This window comes from Rissa tridactyla, chromosome 2, assembly GCF_028500815.1.
Source record: "Rissa tridactyla isolate bRisTri1 chromosome 2, bRisTri1.patW.cur.20221130, whole genome shotgun sequence".
Taxonomy (NCBI): Eukaryota; Metazoa; Chordata; class Aves; order Charadriiformes; family Laridae; genus Rissa; species Rissa tridactyla.
In genome coordinates this window covers 11,157,510-11,177,352 of record NC_071467.1, presented here as the reverse complement: position 1 = coordinate 11,177,352, position 19,843 = coordinate 11,157,510, and the positions used below count along the sequence as shown (strand labels likewise).

Sequence of the window (19,843 nt, the reverse complement as noted above, 5' to 3'; positions counted from 1 at the left end):
ATATGGAATGAGGAGTGTAATGAAGTGTAAACGTCTGTTTGAATACCTCCTCCAATGCCTGCCTAAGAAGGAAATTATGGGTCCTGCTGTCTTGGAAAGATTTCTTTCAGCATTGGTGTCTTTAGGACCTGAATGATCCAACTTTCTGGATTAAACTTTTCAGACTTGTGCGCTTCCCCTAAGGTGTTTCCTCCATCACAAACAGTGCTAGAGAAAGTTATGAACAGAGAAGATACTGTGCGAGACTCCATATGAGCTAAACTTCCAGCCCTAGTTTTTGCATTGCATTGCAGGATACTGCTGTGACCAGGCATTGTACCAACAGAGTTTGCTAAAAATACCGTTTCTACCTCACAGAATTTAAGTACAATTCATGAAGAGCAAATACTGAGAGATGAGAGAGTACAAGAAAACAAAATGAAGCAATATTCGTCACTGTGATAGGCAATGACTGACTGAATATAGGTGAATGAGACTGAACAAGGGCAATGTGCAGCTTTTCCTGAATGAGATGGATAATTTAAGACATGGGTGGAATGCATGACACAGGTAAGGCTGAGTTTTTTGGTGTCTTATTTGTCTCAGTCTTCACAAACAAGATTTCCCAGGCCTTTGCTTAGTGAGGTGGTTCAAGGAGAAAAAGCTCTACCAGGATTGGAGGAGGGTTAAATCAGGCATTACTTCCGAGAACTTTACCCATCCCAGTCCACAGGATCAGATCAGCTGCATCCATGGTGCTGAGATAAATGGCTGGTGTCTTTGCACAGCCATTCCCTACCATCTTTGAAAGATCGTGGAACTTGAGGAGAACCCCAATAACTGGAGATAGGCAAATGCTGCATCCATTTCAAAATGAGGCCAAAAGGTAAACCTGGGGAGCAATAGGCCAATCAGCCTCACTTTGGTCCCTGGAAAAATAGTAGAAGTAGTCCTCTGGAAAAGTGGCCACATGAATCACCTTCTGGTGACTGGGAACAGAGAAGATGGATTTTTCAAGAATAAATCATGGTTGACCAAACCCATTGCTTTCCATGATAACAGGACTGGATTTGCAGATAAGGGAAGACCAGTGAATGTCAGTTACCTTCTAGCAAGGCTTTAGACACTGTCTTCCACAATATTTTTCTATCCAAGATAGGATGTTACAGTCTGCTTGGGTAGACAATCAGAAGTGGTTGCATGATCAGGCTCAAAGGGTAGTGTTTGATGGGTCCTGCCCTACCTGAAAGTCAGTAACAAGTTGACTGCCACAAGACCTGTCCTGTTTAATATCTTTATCAATGACCTGGACGAGGTGAAAAGTGCATACCTGTCAAGTTTACAGACACCAAACTGAGGGAAACAGTAGACGCACTCATGGGCTTGGCTGCCAGCCACAAGGACCTCAACAGGGACAACACAGGCTAAGACTGATTGACTGTGGAGTGGCACTGTAGAAAAGGCAGATAGTAAGCCAGACATGAGCTTGCAGTGTGTCCTGGCAGCAAAGGTGGCCAACAGCATCCTACGCTGCTGGAACACGAGAACAGCTAATAGGCAAAGGGAAGTGATTACCTCCCTCTACTCAGCATTCATTAGACCACATTTAGATACTGTGTCTTGTTTTGAGTCCACCAAAATAAGAAGGACATGGGCAAATTGGAGTAAGTTCAGCAAAGACCCCCAACATTAAAGACTGTGTCCTGGAGGACTTGCCTGGTAAGGAGAGGCTGATGGACCTAGGCTTGTTCAGCCTAGGGAGGAGACATTTTTGCGAGAACCTGATAGCAGGTCAGTACATGCAAGGAGGATATCAATATGATGGGGTCAGGCTTCTTCTAGCACTGCAAAATGGGAAGATAAGAGACAACAGGCATAAGTTGAAACAACAGAGATCCAGGCTGGAAATAAGGAGAAACATTTACATTGCAACAGTCAAGTCACTGAGTAGGTTGCCCAGGAAAACGTATGCTTTACATCCTCAAAGATTCTCCATACCAGACTGAATAAAACTCTGAGGACCCTGAGCAACCTGATCTGACATCATATCTAACACTGATTTTGAGTAGGAGATTGGGCTAGAGACCTCGTACAAATGGATGTATCCTATGAGCCTATAAATGTGTATTTCCTCTCCCCTTATGTGTCTTGTTTTGACAATACATAACAACATATAAATAAATTCGTAACACTATGCATAAAACAGAGAAGAATGTGCTTCTCAATGTTTGTTTGCACTATCTGTGGTAAAGCAGGGTCCACTTTTCAGTTGGGGCCCCAAAGAAATAATTTTCTGCAGTTGATTTCTTGAATCATGAGACTATACCGTCAGTATCACACTGCTAAACAGAAGAAGTAGCATGAGGTGAAATTGGCCACCATGAGAAAGGTTAAGAAATGCTGTCTCTAACTTTTGCCTATACTTCAGCTTGCCTTAGAGAATTGTGGAACAAATCTGTAGGGTTTCGGTGTTCTGGCCTATAACAGATGAAGAAAACCTTACAATACTCTAGCTGGTTAATCATCTCTAATACATACTACAAGCTCCTCTAAACTAATGCTTGTCTGGGTTAAAGCATCTGTCTCTGTAAGTCTACATGCAAGTTTCAAACACTTTCTCTTTCTGTCGGGTTTGTCCCCCAGTAAACTGGCAAGGCAATTAGCCCAGGTGAAGTGCATCTACACGAATGCATGCAGCATGGGCAACAAACAAGAAGAGTTGGAGGCCACTGTACATCAGGGAAACTATGATATAGGTGCCATCACAGAAACGCAGTGGGAAGACATGCACAACTGGAGTGCGGTGATTGATGGCTACCAACTCTTCAGAAGGGACAGGCAAGGAAGGAAGGGTGGTGGGGTGGCCCTCTATGTCAGGGGCAGTTTTGAATGCCAAGAACTTAACAATGTGCATGACGACATTGTTGAGTGTTTATGGATAAGAATCAAGGGGAAGGCCAATAAGCCGGACATCATGGTGGGAGTTTGTTATAGACCCCCCCAACCAGGATGTAGAGGCCCATGAAATATTCTATAAGCAGCTGGCAGAGGTCTCGCGATCACTCACCCTTGTCTTGTGGGGGACTTCAGCTTCCCAGGTACCTGCTGGAAATATAACACAGCAGAGAGGGAACAGCCCCGGAGGTTCCTGGAGTGTGTGGAAGACAACTTCCTAACACAGCTGGTGAGGGAGCCAACTAGGGAAAGTGCCCTACTGGACCTGCTATTTGTTAACAGAGAAGGTCTTGTAGAGGATGTAAAGATTGGAGGTCATCTTGGGCAGAGTGATCATGAAATGATAGAATTTTCGATTCTTGGTGAAGCAAGGTGGGGAGCCAGCAGAACTGACACCTTAGATTTACGAAGGGTGAACTTTGGCCTACTTAGGAGCATGGTCGAGAGTGTCCCTTGGGGGACAGTCCTGAAAGGCAAAGGTGCCCAGGAAGGCTGGTCTTACTTCAAGGAGGAACTCTTAAAAGCACAGGAGAAGGCCATCCCCAAATCCCAAAAAACAAGCAGACAGGGAAGAAGACCAGCCTGGCTAAATAGAGAGCTGTGGCTGGACCTCAGGAAAAAAAGGAAAGTTTATGATCTTTGGAAAAGGGGTTTGGCTACTTATGAAAAATACCAAGATGTAGTGAAGCTATGCAGGGTGAAAATTAGAAGGGCCAAAGCTTAAGCAGAACTCATCCTGGCCACCATGGTTGAAGATAACAAGAAGCGGTTCTTTCAGTATATCAGTAGAAAAAAGGAAGATTAGGGAAAACGTAGGCCCACTAACAAATGAGATGGGCGCCCTAGTGGTGGAAGACACAGAGAAGGCAGAGCTACTGAATGCCTTCTTTGCTTCAGTCTTCACTGCTAAAGCTGTCCCTCATGAATCCCAGGCCCTGGAGGCAAGGGGGAAGGTCTGGAGGGAGGAAGAGTTTTCCCCAGTAGAGGAAGATCAGGTTAGAGACCACTTGGCCAAACTGGACATCCATAAGTCCATGGGCCCTGATGAGATGCACCCGCGAGTGCTGAGAGAGCTGGCAGATGTTATTGCTTGGCCACTCTCCATCATCTTTGAAAGGTCATGGAGAACAGGAGAAGTGCCTGAGGACTGCAGGAAGGCCAATATCACTCCAGTCTTCAAAAAGGGCAAGAAGGAGGACCCAGGGAACTACAGATCAGTTAGTCTCACCTCCATCCCTCGGAAGGTAATGGAGCGACTCATTCTGGATGTCATATCCAAGCACTTTCAAGGGCAGGAAGTTATTGGAAGTGGTCAACGTGGATTTACCAAGGGTAAATCATGCTTGACTAATCTCATAGCCTTCTATGATGTTATAACTGGTTGGCTGGATGGGGGCAGAGCAGCAGATGTCATCTACCTTGACTTCAGCAAGGCTTTTGACACTGTCTCTCATAACATCCTCCTTATGAAACTGAGGAAGTGTGGACTAGACGAGGGGACAGGGAGGTGGATTCAGAGCTGGCTGTGTGACAGGACTCAGAGGGTTGTGATTAATGGAGCAGGGTAAAGTTGGAGGCCTGTAACCAGTGGTGTCACCCAGGGGTCACTACTTGGACCAGTATTGTTTAATGTATTCATCAATGACCTGGACAAGGGGACAGAGTGTATGCTCAGCAAGTTCGCTGATGATACCAAACTGGAAGGGGTGGCTGACGCCCCAGAGGGTGGTGATGCCATCCAGCGTGACCTAGACAGGCTGGAGAGCTGGGCAGAGAAGAACCTAATGAGTTTCAACAAGGACAAGTGTAGGGTCCTCCACCTGGGGAGGAAGAATGTCAGGCACCAATATAGGTTAGGGGCAGACCTGCTGGAAAGGAGCTCTGAAGAAAAGGATCTGAGGGTCTTGGCAGGCAGGAAACTACCCATGAGCAAGCAATGTGCCCTTGTCGCCAAGACGGCCAATGGAATTCTGGGCTGCATAGGGAAGAGTGTGGCCAGCAGGTCAAGGGAGGTCATTCTCCCCCTCTGCTCTGCACTGGTGAGGCCACAACTGGAATACTGTGTCCAGTTCTGGGCTCCTCAGTTCAAGAGAGACAGGGAACTACTGGAGAGAGTCCAGCGTAGGGTAACAAAGATGATTGAGGGAATGGAGCACCTCCCTTATGAGGAAAGGCTAAGAGAGCTGGGACTCTTTAGCCTGGAGAAGAGAAGGCTGAGGGGGGACCTTATTAATGTTCACAAGTATCTAAAGGGTGGGTTTAAGGAAGATAGAGCTCATAGAGAGCTACCAAGCTGGTGAGGGGTCTGGAGACCAGGTCATATGAGGACAGGCTGAGGGAGCTGGGCATGTTTAGCTTGGAGAAGAGGAGGCTGAGGGGAGACCTCATTGCCCTCTACAACTCCCTGAAAGGAGGCTGTAGAGAGGTGGGTGTTGGCCTCTTCTCCCAAGTGAACAATGACAGGACCAGAGGAAATGGTCTGAAGTTGCGGCAGGGGAGGTTTAGATTAGATATTAGGAAGGATTACTTTACTGAAAGAGTGGTCAGGCACTGGAACAGCCTGCCCAGGGAGGTGGTTGAGTCACCATCCCTAGAGGTGTTTAAGAAGCGTCTAGATGTGGCACTTCAGGGCATGCTCTAGTGGCAGAGATTGTACGTTGTTTGTTTGTGTTTGTTTGGGTTTTTTTGTTTTGTTTTGTTTTTTTTGTGTGTGTATGGTTGGACTCAATGATCTCAAATGTCCTTTCCAACCATGAAGATTCTATGATTCTGTGATTCTATGACTCTTTTCAGTGGTTCCCAGTAACAGGACAAGGGGTAACAGGCACAAGCTGGAACATAGGAAGTTCCAATCAAATATGAGAAAAAACTTTACAGTGAGGGTGACAGACCACTGGAACGGGCTGCCCAGGGAGGTTGTGGAGTCCCCTTCTCTGGAGACTTTCAAGACCCACCTGGATGCAGTCCTGAGTAATGTGCTCTAGGCAATCCTGCTTTAGCAGGGGAGTTGGACTAGATGATTTCTAGAGGTCCCTTCCAACTCTGAAAATTCCGTGATTCCGTGATACCTAAACCCTCTAAATTTGCCTTCATCCCATGTGGCTTACTGTTGAGGACACACATCCACAAAGTTGAAAATTAGCTTGAATGTAAGGTGAACTATACACTTTAAAGTGCCTGCTTCTCTTTTCTGACCATATAAGAAGCAAACCAATGAGATTAGATGTCTACAATGTAGATATCCATATTGGGTAAAATTAATATCTTTAGTCAAATTAAGACACTTTGGGAGGAGTGAAGAAACAGACTGGCCATATCATCACAGGTAGTAAAACATTTTATGGAGAAAAAAAGTAATCTAACCTTGTTTGACAATTTACCTGTTCAGGGAACTGTTTACAGTACTTTGCACTTTTAAATGGTGTGAGGTTTTTTGGCCTTGCTTTCAGCCATTAGATCTCATTAAATCTTTTTGTGCTGGACAAAAGAGGCAATTATTGAAGTATCATTCCACAAGTAGGTACTAACGGCCTGTAATCAAGTCATCCCTTAACATTTTCTTTGATTAAACTAAACAAATTGAGTTCCTGAGTCTTTCTGTAAAGTATGTTTTTAATCCTTTAATCGCTTTGGTGGCTCTTCTCTGAACCCTCTCCAATTTAGCAACCTGGAGCCAGAACACTATGTATGATTGTATGATCTTCCTTTTTTATATATATATTTTTTTATTTATTTCCTAATCTCTTTTTTTATTTTGCTTCACAAAACCCACTGACATCCAGCTCTTGGATCTGTTCCCACCAAATGCTGATATCAATCTGTGTGTGTGTAGTGTGCTGTAGGAGTGTTAACATGAGCTCAGTCTTTGGCTGCCTGCCCGGGCTGACGTGAACTTTGCCCTGCAATCGCCACATCAGGACTTCTACTTGCAGTGTCAGGGTTGGAGGCAGTCATAGTCTGAATGGAGGAGGATGAAGAAGAGGCAACTGCAGCAATAGTCTTAATGGAGGAAGATGAAGAAGAATCAACCGCAGCCATGTGTCCGTTACACCAGATAGTGATAAAGGAGTGTGTCTGTCCCACCAGTAAAATGGAGAGGAAGGGTGATGAGGGAGCTGTCTGCAGTCCTCCTCCTGTACAGAGAAACCTGAACTACAAAGTGCTGCATGAATACTTTAAAAGATTCTTAATTTATGTAATTTAAAGTTGGAAAAGATTACTGGATCACCCAGACTCCCTTCCTTTCTGTCATAGGATGTTACCTTTCATCCATTTATTCTTGTAATTATCCCATCTATTCCTAAGTCGCAAATTTTACCAAGAAAAGCAGACAAACCCCATTCCAACTGGTGTCTAAGTTAGGAGCACAGTCCCTGTGAGTTTTCTCTGCAGTCGATGGAAAAGACTGAACTTCATCCAAAGGGCGATCCTCCAAAGGGAAAATCTGAATTGCTTTCAGGAGAGGCCTAGCATGACCGGCTCCAAATTTGGCCATCTCACACAAATTACTACAGAAAGACAAAATCAGTTTGGACCTTTGTCCTAATTTGGAGATATGAGGAGTTTTTCCCTTGGGATCCTTACCCAGTGGCTATTTGTCCTGTAATTTTGTTTTCTTTCTAAAGTAACCTGTCTTTGATTTTCAGCTATGAACTCCAGTTACATCTTTTTCTGGTAGATCCAAGAATCCTTTATAACCGGCATTTTATTCCTGTGAAAGGAGCACATTTACCGCATGCTGGAGAGGAGCAAATTGAAGGAGACTGCAGCCTTCTCTTACTAAGTGGTAATCTACCAAGTACAGTCTCATACAGGTAACGGGGAACACTCTGCAGCCACTGCCACTTACTATCTTGAAACTGTCAGGTACTACAATAGTGTACCAGTGCCATGGTACCACCACAAAACTTCCCAGCATTCCCTGGGGAACTGGAGAAGACCTGTCCTGTGACCAGAAACTGATGAAAACAGGAGTCCATGGTCAAGACTGCTTGTGCTACTCTTTTTGCAATTGTGAAGACTTTGCTTTCATGATACATGCGCAAGTCAAAACCAACATACTGGTTGGTATGAAGAACGGTCTCCCTTTTCGGTCCCTTGCTTCTTATCACGTTATCCCTAAATGCAGATAATCTTGGGGAAGATCTGATGGATTCCTAAAATTTTTATTCCTGTTAATAAACAAGAAGACCAGCACCAAGGTAACTCGCAGTTCACAGCAGTCATTGCAGAGGCAGGCAGAGCTAAGCTGAGTAAGGATGTCTCTTGAGATCTGCCCTGACCATCAGCTTAAATCAACTTTATGAGGTTTGCTCAAGGTCTCACAGAAAATACAGTATAACAAAGAATCAGATCTCTGCTTCCTAAATTCCACAGTAATTCTTAAGCGTTTGGCCCATCCTGTCTCAATGTGCCATTAACCTGTCTCTGGAGTTACAGCAATCACTAGCCTAACTTTGCTTGATTCTCGAGTGCCATGCTATGAAATGCCTGATGTTCTATTTATTTCATGCTACTTGAAATGCCTGATGCTCTATTTATAGGTGCCCACAGGCAGTGGAAATCGACCGCAGTGTCACAAGCTCTGGTCACCAGCAGCTCAGGGAACTGTGCAGTAAAGAAGTCTGAGCAGACATTTTGTGCATTTCCTAACGAGCTGCTGCCTGAGTGCACAGTCATTAACATCACTCTGGCACTCACCAGCTGCTACTTTGAACAGCCCCTGAATGAAAGGGTCAGCTGCACATGATCAAGTCAGCTGAGTCAGTGATCCTTCATCTACCTTCCCATTGAAATGTAACTCTGATGCACATCCTCCGACTGAGCACAGAGCCCACCCTGAACAGGTGTCTGGTGACTCAGCCAGATAAACTCCTCTTGGAATGAGCATAGAGATGTGCCTGTGAATCCAGATACTTGGAACGTGTCAGAATAAATACACGTTTCCACAGGACTGGGGGTGTGCGTGTGTATGCAACATATATCAATCCTTTATAGACTAGAAACAGTCCAATGCAATTAGAAAGAAATATGGAAAAGTAACTTTTCAAAATATGTCCTGTGAGGCTGAGTTCTGGTCCGTCCTACAACAGGCAGTCTTGGCATTTCATCCTTTCCTGCAACAGGAACTAAAAGCTGAAGATTGCAATGGAGGAACAGTGTGCTAACAATGCTCTCACCGATAGGCAGCCTTTCACTCCAATGTCTACTTTATACCCTCAAGAGTCTGTGTAATGTGCATCTCTGAAAGTGAGCTGGGCGTACCTTCTGTGTCAAGAGGTACTGTATGTATTATGAGATACACACAGCTAGCTATGCCTCTTAAATGAAAGCATAATAGAACACACAATTCATACCACTTCTAGCAGGATACTTTTTTCCAGCAAAGGAAATATGCTGGACCTATTAATAGGGAATTTTCATACAAGCCAGGTTTTTGATCTGTCCGCCACTTTCTGTTCCTTTACCAACAGCTGTTGTCTTAACAGAACACAACCTTGAAAAACTGAGTAAAGGTAGACATTTAAAGGCATGTTTTTAAACTGCACATCCATCATGGTAGCACTCCATCACTGTGCCTCAGAGGTGTTTCTGAGAAGTATCCATGTAGTTGTGAATGACCTAGTTGGAAAGGGATGGTGGTTGGAGGAATCTATGGATGAGTGGAGAACCTATGGATGATTTATGTTGCAGCTACCAAGAGAGTGATAAATTCATAAGAAAAGCAATTTTTGTTCAGACTGGTTAAGTTTGAAATTTTTCTAGTGCCTGTTCAACTGCTAGCACCTATTACATATAGTTAGAAAAACAAGTCTCTTAAAAATTCATTGTTCTTGTTCTCTACAGCCAGAAAAATCCCAATCTGCATGTCTGACTATGTTCTATCAACTAAGACCTCCAATAAATTTAAAGGATGGGTTTTACCATTCCTCAAGCTCCTTAAATAACAAAACATGAAGAGATATTTTTATTTTTAAAATTATGTACAAAAGAGATGTACAAAATCGCATAGTCCCTGCAGGGATGGGTTTTATGCAACAAGACACAAGGACTATTTAAACATCAAGTGTACGGATTCTGTGACAGTCCTGTGACAGAAAGCTTAGATTAGGGATGCCAAGCCTACTGTGTGGATGGCTTGTGCTCTCCTATATAAACACAGAGCTGTACCTCCCCACATCTTCTACTGTAATGTCATCATCAAATTCTATGAGTCTATGAATATCATCATCTTCCCACACAAGTTTTCATCTTCCATTGCTTTCCCTCTGCTTCTTTTGACAACTGGAAGTTTTGCATGTGTGGTTTAAGCTAACCTGTTGTACCTTGTGTTTAAATGGAGAAGGAAGGAGCACACCATCACTGTTTGTCTGTTTCCACAAATGTGAGACATTTCATTGTGTTTATTCTGAACCCATCAGGAAGACAGAGAGAAGCCATCATGACTTTAAGCCGTTGTTGTGCTCCTCCTTCCTGGGACCTCTTGGGGGCAGTTACAAATTAACTGTCCTTTCTAAGAACAGTCTAGCCAAACATCATTGCAGTATTGTACCAAAATGGGGCCATCACTCCCCCATCCTACCCTTTACTGAGTTTTCGAAGACATCCTAATGAAGGCAGTCTCATATTTATTTTCTGTGGCATATACACTAAGATAATCTTCCCTCTAGCAGACAGAGATGTCAGGAAATGCCTTATACCACTTTCAGGTAACACAAATAAGATGAAACAGGATGGACCAAGAAGCAAGAGGCTTTATCCTTTGTCTTTTGCCCTTCATTAGTTAAGACTGGACTTTCTGATCTATCTCTGTGATATAACTCACCAGAAATATGCATCCAGGCTGTGTGCCAGTTGAAAGAATAGTTTAAAATGCAGTGGGTACAAAATTTAGCCTGATGCATGATCTAGAGATGAGTCAGTCTTATTCTTGGTAATCTGGGAAGTAAGTAGGAACATAGGTTTCTCAGAAGATAGAAGGAGATGAAGAGGGAAGCAAGATGAAATTTTGGAAATGAGGCAGAAGACTGAAAAAGAAAGGCCTGGAAAAAATGTTGTGAGAAGAAAGTGGTACGGAGTTGAAAAGGACCAAAGGAAGGGGGAAAAGCAACTGAGGGTCAGGTCAGAGACCGGGAAGAAGTGGAAGATGAAGGGTAAGTGAAGCACACTGACTCTGGCCCAATTTCTTTGTCCTTTTGTTTGGCCTTTGGGAAGGCACAACCAGGGCTTTGGGGTCTAGTGAATTTGCTTTCCTTTCTTCCCCTGTGCACTCCTTAAAATCTATTGATGTGTGCAATTTGCAACTGTGATGTGATGTAAAAGCAATGTGTATGGCAGGAAGTATTTGCAAGGTTAGGCCTCTATAATAGCAAGGCCTTCAGAGCCTGGACTAGCTTCTCAGCTGGTATAAACTGAGAGAGCTTCATTGAATCCCCATACTCTTTAGTCTTGAATTAAGTACCAAGCATGTTAGTGACTGAATAAAGGCAGGAGAATCTCCTTTTTAACTCCTGGAGGCCCTACCTGGGTCCTTGAGCTCAAACTTTTTGTCTCTTTAGAAATCTAAACCATGTTTGTTCCATTCTCACATCCACTGGAATTTGCAACATATCTGCTTTGTAGTCTGGACAAAGCCCGAAGATTTCCCCAAACACAGTGTGAATCAAACCACACAGGAATGTTTGTAAAGAACATCTTGGACCCTTTGAAAACATATTCAGTTCTCAGAAGCGCTAATGCATTCCACATTTGGTCATTAAACACTAATTGGTAACACGCTGTGGATGGGTTCACTCTCTGACCAGTCAGTATTTCCTAGGTCACAGCACTGCAAGACCTCCGTGCCCTCATGTGACCTGCCCTTTTGAACTTTTAATCCTTCAACTCATCAGAAAGCATTAATAGCTCAGGCTACTTTGGAAACCACAGGCATATTTTTCCCTGGCTGTTTCAAAGTTTGCATGGTTTCCCCTCCACCTCCCGTTCCCGCCCCCTCCTCGCTGATGATGCAGGATGTCTTCTGGGGGCCTAATTGAAGGCTTCAAAGTGCCTGATAGTTTATTATGAAACCATTGTCCTTGGTAAATGTCACAGGACTCATGTTTTATTATATTTATAACCTTTTTTCCATTAGTCTGCCATTTCCCTGAGAAATTATGACCTTGGCTCTATCAGTTTAACCAAGCTGGTTTTATATATAGCAAACGTGTGCGTGTGCAAAAAAAAGGAGAAAAGGGGGGAAGCCATCAAATAGCTTTCTATTAAAAATGTGCTGTTCTGGCCCCTCCTAGAGTATGGTAAGCAATTTAATGGCTGCGATAAGGGAAGAAATCAGGGAACAAATTATGCCAAACATTAAAGTCTCAGGTGGTGTCTCTGACTCCAGTGGCCATAGGGCAATAGATTCTGGTTGCTGTCAGGTTTATAATTTAAAATAAATTTCACCTGATATTTCTTATCAGAAACATGTTTAGGATTGTCACCTCTTCCTGCTTGTTCCCTCACCCTCACTCCCTTTGAGTTTCCTCACCCTCTATTTTGGACAAATTTAAGCCATTTTGCTTAGCTGTATAAAATCCCCCGTGGTCTAAGTCTCAGGGTAGACTACGTATAAACTGTATCTCACCCCTCACAGCAGCTCAGAGGATGACATTGACTGGATCTCTGCAGGAATTTGGGAGAGAAATAATCTGAGCACACTGAGTGCCGGGCTCCAGGCTGGGAAGGGTTACAGGGTGCTTTGCAAGCAGCTGTATATCTGAAATACTGAGGTCTCCACCTCACCTGGAGGGTGGGGGGGCTGTGGGCTGGGCAGTGGCTAGTGCTTTCATTCAAGGAGGGACCCAGAGTCTTTCTAAATGAACCAGTGCCAGAAAATTTTCCCAGGCACAGGAACGTGACTGTCTATACACTTACATTGTTAGACCAGTGCTGGGCACATTAATTTATTAGTATAGACTTAGCCAGAATAGCTGAGCTCTGTACGTATGATCTTAAGGAGCAGGTTGATCTCTCATTTAAGAAAAGATCATACGTAACCGACATTGGTCTTTCTTGCCTCCCACTGGGAGTGGGTGAGGTCAAATTCATTAAAGTATGTCTTTGAGAGGGAAAATGTTATAAAAACCAATGTTTGGGGTTTTTTTCTTTAGGAGCATTTAAAAAAAAATAATAAGTTTGGAGTTGTTTCCATGCTGCAGGATTTGAAATGGTTCCATTTTTCATTCCCTTAGCCAACCTCTTAAACAAACAAAGCGGTTCTCACTTGGAGAGTGGACATTGAAAGAGTTCTCCAACTGCCTGCCTTCCTGACTCAGGCATGTGGGGGCAGAACAAACAAAAATTGCAGATTTTTTTTAGGATAAAAAGAACTTTTTTCAGAAGACTAAGTCTCTATAAGAAATTTCACTTTTGAAAGGAAAAAAAAAAAGACATTTTGGAAAGAGAACACTTGCTTTTTACTTGCAATCTGGTCAGCAGTATTTATTTATTGAGATCACTGAAACTGATCTTTTGCTTTTGGTTTTTACTGCCTCTCCTGCAAAACACCCCTGTATATTGCATATATGTATTATCTTTTCCTCCGGATCAGCAAGGACAGGATCTATCCTGTCCTTCAAGGATCCTGTCCTCTTGCCTTCGTCCCTCCCACATGTCACTGACAGTATGTTAAGCCGTTAGAGTCATGTTCTTGGCAACATCCCCACTTTTCAATGCTTCATTCCCAATTCCCACGTAAGGGCTGACAGACTTTGGTGACCTTTTGCATCAACACTTGTTTACTAAAATTAGATTTTTTTTTCTTCCTGGCATATAACCAGACAGATTATACTCCTCAACCTGTCATCCATGGAGGGCAGGCAGACCCAGAAATTGATGATGCAGAGGAATAAACTTCTTCATGAAGAGTAAAAGGAGCTCAAGGGGAAAGAAGGAAAAACGAATGATATTCTAGCAGTTTGTATGGATCTATCTATAGCGTGCGTACACATGTACATAGGATATTAAGTGATGGTGTCAGCCACAAAAGGTTGGGAGGTTAGATACAGGTCAGATAAGCATCTAGCTATATAGATGTGTCTTGAAACTTCACTTGAATTTAAGATTCATAGAAATCATTGGTAAAAATCCAATAGAATTGAACAGTGCAGGGCTACTACACATCTTTAGCTGGCTGGAGACAATGCTTGGAGTATCTGAATTTCCTCATGATATTTCCATGACTTTTTGTTGACTGAAAGTGAAAATTAAAAGGATGACTAGAAAAGGAAAATAAAACCTTCAGTGTGATATTTTGAGGAACAAGTCTGCTCTGAAGGGAAAAGCTGCTTAAGATTTGACCATTATTAAGCCCAGAGAAATAAACTGCAAGGGGTACATTCATCCTAACCTGAGAAAGATATTACACCTAGACTTATGTTAAGAATAATGGTCCCATGATGCTTACCGGTGTATTACCACATACAAAGCAATCACTCTCCTACAAACTTCACAGTCTGGCTCATTCTGAGATCTAAGAGGGTGATAAGAAACTAGCAAAAGACAGTGAGAAGATTAACAGGAAGTTTTGGTAATTTGGGACTAGATACACACAGAGACTTTTTTTTTTTTCCTGAGCAACGAAACATTTAGTTAAAGGGACCTAGGCTACTAATCTTTTTTGAATCGAGAAGTCATTCAGCTTCCACTGGAGCTCATACTCTGCATGAACTGCTGGGTCTCTCTTTTCTCAGTGCCCGTGTCTGACATGAAATTTGATGCTGTACGTTGCTGTGCTTAATGAGTGACTGGTGTGTCGATGCTTCAGCATCTGCACTGCTACGAATTCTGGAGGAGCCATTCCCAATAGCGGCTGTTCACGTGACTCTTCCTTTAGGTTACCCATTCTGAGAGCTAATTGAAATTGTGTAACTATATCCTTCCAAGCAGGACTACACAAAGCCTTTGAATGCTTACATAAAATGATCTTCAAGACCAGCTTGCATACCTTAAAGGAAACAACCAGACTGTATTTTTGCTGGCTATTGACCAGTAGAGATGGTGGGTTGATAACACCGACACTCTTACTTTGACAGTTTAGGTCATGCGTGCACCTGAGAGACAGTGTCGTGCAGAGGGAAAGGAGGGACCATGCAGTCCTTCCAGCAGGGCAGTGAATCTGATTCTGCCATGACGTACAAGCAGCACAGTACCACTATCCTCTCCAGCAGGTGACATGTCAGGGTAGAACGTTGCTCGTGTGACTGCTTCGTTCGGCCGAACGACCCACATACTTTCCTATGTGATGCTGGGGAAAGCGGAGTGTAGACCATCAAAGCCTGAAGTTTTCAGTGTCTTCATGTGGTTACATTCACATTTGTGACACTGCAAATGACGTAAAGTCAGAGGAAAAGGCTGCTTTTTCAGCAAGATGCAAACACAGAGATATCATCCGTCCACTGATTTTAATCTCCCTTCACAAATACTCATGTATAACTAGATACAAGCCCCTGAAGTCATCCCTTCCTCTCTACCCCTGCTATAACCCTTCTGAACAATGGAGTGGGAACACCACTGCCATGTATTCAGCTGGGACAAGGAACATTTCATGTTCCTTAAGCTGACTTGCTGCAGCATGTTTATACCTGGAGACACAATTTCAGGGCCCCAAAATCCAGCTGTCAGCTTACACTATGTTAAAATACAGAAGTTAAAATTGGAACGCCTAGCTGGGGAAGAAGGAAGGATTCTGATCTTATCCTGCCAAATTAAAATGAAAAGTATATCAGCAGTAGACTATCTTGACATTCTCATGCTAGAAAAAATGCTGAAGCAATTTTTAAATGAAGAAATTTCTTTTTTGGCAAAAAGTGTTTTTTCCTCCTATGGTATATTTTTGTTGGAAATGCTCTACTTCCTTAACTATAAAAACAATCAGGCCACTGACACCAAAATATTTAAGTCAGATAAAAGACCGAAACAATTCTTTAGGGTTAGTTGGATGATGTTCTTCATGTTTCTTCACCTCCTTGTTCTTTTATATGTGGTCCTTAGGCATATTATGTGTCCCGTGATGAACGTTCTTGCCTACTTAGTCACAAAGACTGTCTCCATTGCATTCTTTCCACTCTTTAACAAGAAGATCATGGTTCGTTAGAGTGCAGGCCATTGGCCAGGAGGGTTAAGTTACTAGGGGAAGCATTCCAGGTTCTACAAGAAACAATAACACTCTCAGTCAGAATATTTCAGTTTTAACTTCTTTGTTGAAAATGTGATCTCTCCTGAGAAAACACCAGTATGTTTTATTTTCTTCGAAACTGCCTTGCATACTCCTTCTACTACCTCTCCCCTTTCCGCAGGTGAGAGACTGATTGCTCTCTGGATTTTGGCATGCTGTCATTGTTTTCTTTTTTTCATTTTAACTGAAAATTTCCAGAGAGTGATAGCACGAAGACAACACTGATGATTCATTTTCTTACCATCTCTAGTCAGCAGAGTTGTGGCTGTGACAGGTATTTTCCCTTTTGCTTTCTCCTGAGGGTCCCTTACATGTATCACTGGAAGATGTGAGTTCTATAAAAATTCAGTTTTGTTGCTTATCCATGATCAATGAAATTAATTGGATCCTCTCTGTTGGACTCAGTACACTTTTGGGGGCCGCCTTCATAAAGCTAGTCTTTATAATGAGCAGAATAAGTCATGAGCAAAAGTGTCTCCTCGTTCTAGTAAATCAGCAACTTCTACACTACGTTGAGAATTCCCCTTTTGTTACATCAATATGTAAATGCACGCAACTCATAACTTGCTATCTCTGCCTGTACCCACTCCCTCTCCTCACCCAGAAACTTTGTTGTTTTCTGGCATTCTGCTTTGACAGCTCTGGCTCCAAACAAGGGCTATCCTCAGTCCTAACACAAGGGTGGTCCCTTGCATAAAAACATATATGCAAATATGCACTGATCTCAGAGTTACCTTTGGAAAACCAAACATCATTAATTCACCATCCACCATGTTTCATCTTTTTTTTTTTTTTAATTACTGAATATTGAAAGCTTTTCAATAACATGCTTCACACAGATTCCTCCATGCTTTTCACTTCAACATCATTCCTTCAGTTAGCGCTGTGTTTTTAAAAAGTCTTAATATTTCACATGTATAATTATTATTCTTAATCATGGCATTATTCTCACTTTTCTGTCATTTATCTGTGAAGGGCAGATGGACTGTGTATGATGCTTATCGTGGATCTAAACCAAAGAAACCTGGAAACTATAGCTGGTCTGGAACCCATAATGAGAGGTCACCATCTTGTCATCTGCCTCCAGAGAGCCTTGTCAATGCTGGGTCTGAACAGTCTTGCAGTAACAAAACAAAGCTACAGTCAAGGTCAGAAGTTTTGAATTTCCTGCGTTGAACTTTTTTCTTCTGTGTGACTGTGTAAGGTGGGGAAGAGAGAGGTGCTTTGGTTGTGATTCAGTTTTGTCATTGGCTGAGGAAAGAAATGCTCAGAAATGTAACCAAAAAAGCAGTAATTCTCTGTGCCTGAAGTGTTTTGCAAGCTTTTAATTTAGTTTTTCATGTCTTGGCTGCCTATCTCAAGACTGGATATGCTTTCTATTCAGTTTTTCAGGATGGTTTCTAGGTAGGGCCTTGCAAGACCTGAGCTCGGGGGTGGTTTCAGCACAGGTTTCCTGTGAGACTTTGTACAAGATGCTTAGGCCCAGTCCTCTGCGGTATTTAATTTTCTATCTATCTCCTGCTGAAAGAAGCATGAACTGAGCACTAAACATCTTTGCCTTGGTTTTCCTGCTTAGAAAACAGGTATAATTTTTCACCACTACTTAGAAAAATGTAAATATTAATGATCAGCTTTTCACACTGTCAGAAAAAATCTATTATTATGTGATTGGCTATCAGCAAAAGTACTGCCTGTTTTCACTGCATATGCCCGGGATGACCAGACCAACGACCAGACCTATGACCTTCACTTACAAAAAGGAGTTTTCCGGTGTCGGGTGAAGGTGGGTGAATGATGGCTCTGGCAGAGCAGAGGAAAATGTGAATGTTGCATGGGGAAACTGAGGCAGTGAAAACTTACGGGATGAAGCAACAGTACCATGAAGACATTTTCCATTGAGTTGTTTCTTAGATACATTTTGATTGCAAGATTATCTTGTAGTCTTCTGAAGGGCCAAGAGAGATGGTATATTTTTTTGTTCTTTCCTCTATACATTTGTATTTTCACCATAAAAGAAAATATTACAGTAAGAAGGAGTTATTTTCTTTTTAATGAATCTTACCGGTTTTTGATAAACAAAAAAATATATATTGAGGTATCTTTTTTTTACAACATTTTTTGTTGTTTTTTTGTTTTTGTTTTTGTTTGTTTTCAATTTATAAGACTACAATTTAAGCTCACAGTGACCTTTGTTGGTTTTAAAAATATCTTTTCAATCAAGTTCTCAGTGAGGGACTTTGGTGGATTAAAAATTTTGCTTTCAGGAAAACAACAGTGGTTTTGGTACAAAAATTGTTAAAACATTTACTTGAGCTAGGGTTTTTTTATGCTATTACCTTCAATATTATTCATAAAATGAAATCCTGAACTGTTTTGTGTACACATACAAGTGAGCTTATCGGCAGCCCAAGCTCTGGTCTACCCAGGTATCCAAATATGACATTTCAAATGATGACCTGTATAGTAGCCAGTACTGGGGAAATGGTGATCGACTTCCCAAACATCTGGTGATCTTAAAATGCAAAACAAAGCAGAGTTGGAGATATTTGAAAAGGATCACAAATCAAACATAAAGTGAAGTCTGTACGGAGAACCTCTCCCAAGTGTTATGAGAAAAAGGGGCTACAAGGCTCTGTTCAGGCTGAAAGCAGCTGTATCGCCTTAGAACAACTAAACAGGGTTACAATAGCAAACCTAAGGCTGGCCTTTTATGTAATGATGAAAAAGCTCATAACTTCCTTCAGAAACCTTCAGTTTCCCCCACTGCAGGTGGGAAACGATACATTATCTTTCCCTTGATGCAGCATTTTGAGGTGGATGTAGAATAGGCCCTAAGAGTCTCCTATTGTCAGGAACAAGAGGTGAGGAACCCTGCCAGAGCTCCCTTCTGTGGTCATCAGAAGAGAAAGATGTCCTCCTAGGCAAACGACCTGGTTGAGAAGGGTTTACCCTCTCAGTTTTCTCTGTGTGCAGTAGAATTGGAGCTAAGCAATGGGAGCTATGGTGATTACAAAACGCTTTCCTTGAAAATGTCTTTTGATCTGTGACCTCCAAATTGCATCAACCTTCTTCCCTTCTGAGAAGTTGTTTCTCAGTTCTTAGAAACGGCTGCGCTCTGTGGGGCTGCTTATGAACTTGTGCTCTTATGGAGGCATAAGCAGGAGGAACCAGAAATGTTCTCGTTAAAGGTCAGAAGTTTTCTGGGTTTTTGTTTTACATGAGGGAGATCTGTATTGGTGATTTTTATTTCCTTCATTCCGCCCCATTTTTGTCTAGTCAGCTTGAGGAACAGATGTGGGCTTTCTTCCAACAGTGTGTAACATGATAAATATGCATTCTGTGCTTTAATGCCTGGCGTGGTGTCCTCTGGAAATAGACTCGAACAATGACAACTATACTTGGCATTTGGAGGAATCAGCTGGGCTATCTAGGGATCATGAGGTCCAAGTAGGAAAGCTGCAAGCCCAGGAAAGGTTTTTTCCATCAGAGCTGACTCTTACTTTTTGCTGACATATCTGAAATCCTTTGTAAGGAATCCTTCTGTCTGTTCCTAACAGTTATTAGAGAAAACCAGGGAATACTGTGGAGGGAGACCTTGCAGATTAAGCATTCTTATCCAGTTTTCTTGGAAGCAGAATATTTCTGGGTGCCAAATGCAAATTTATACCTTGGAGTCTTGCAGAACAATAGGAA

At 42.5% G+C, this 19,843-nt stretch overlaps 1 protein-coding gene across 1 annotated transcript in view; it reads left to right on the top strand.

Annotated features, from left to right (window-relative positions):
• The window catches only part of LOC128906368 (uncharacterized), a 49,983-nt gene extending 44,408 nt beyond the window's left edge, over positions 1-5,575 (top strand). Inside the window, 4 exon segments of the mRNA XM_054193504.1 lie at positions 4,890-4,911; positions 4,914-5,013; positions 5,015-5,146; positions 5,305-5,575. Coding sequence (XP_054049479.1) covers positions 4,890-4,911; positions 4,914-5,013; positions 5,015-5,146; positions 5,305-5,575 — 525 coding nt within the window.
• The last annotated feature ends 14,268 nt before the right edge of the window (positions 5,576-19,843 follow it).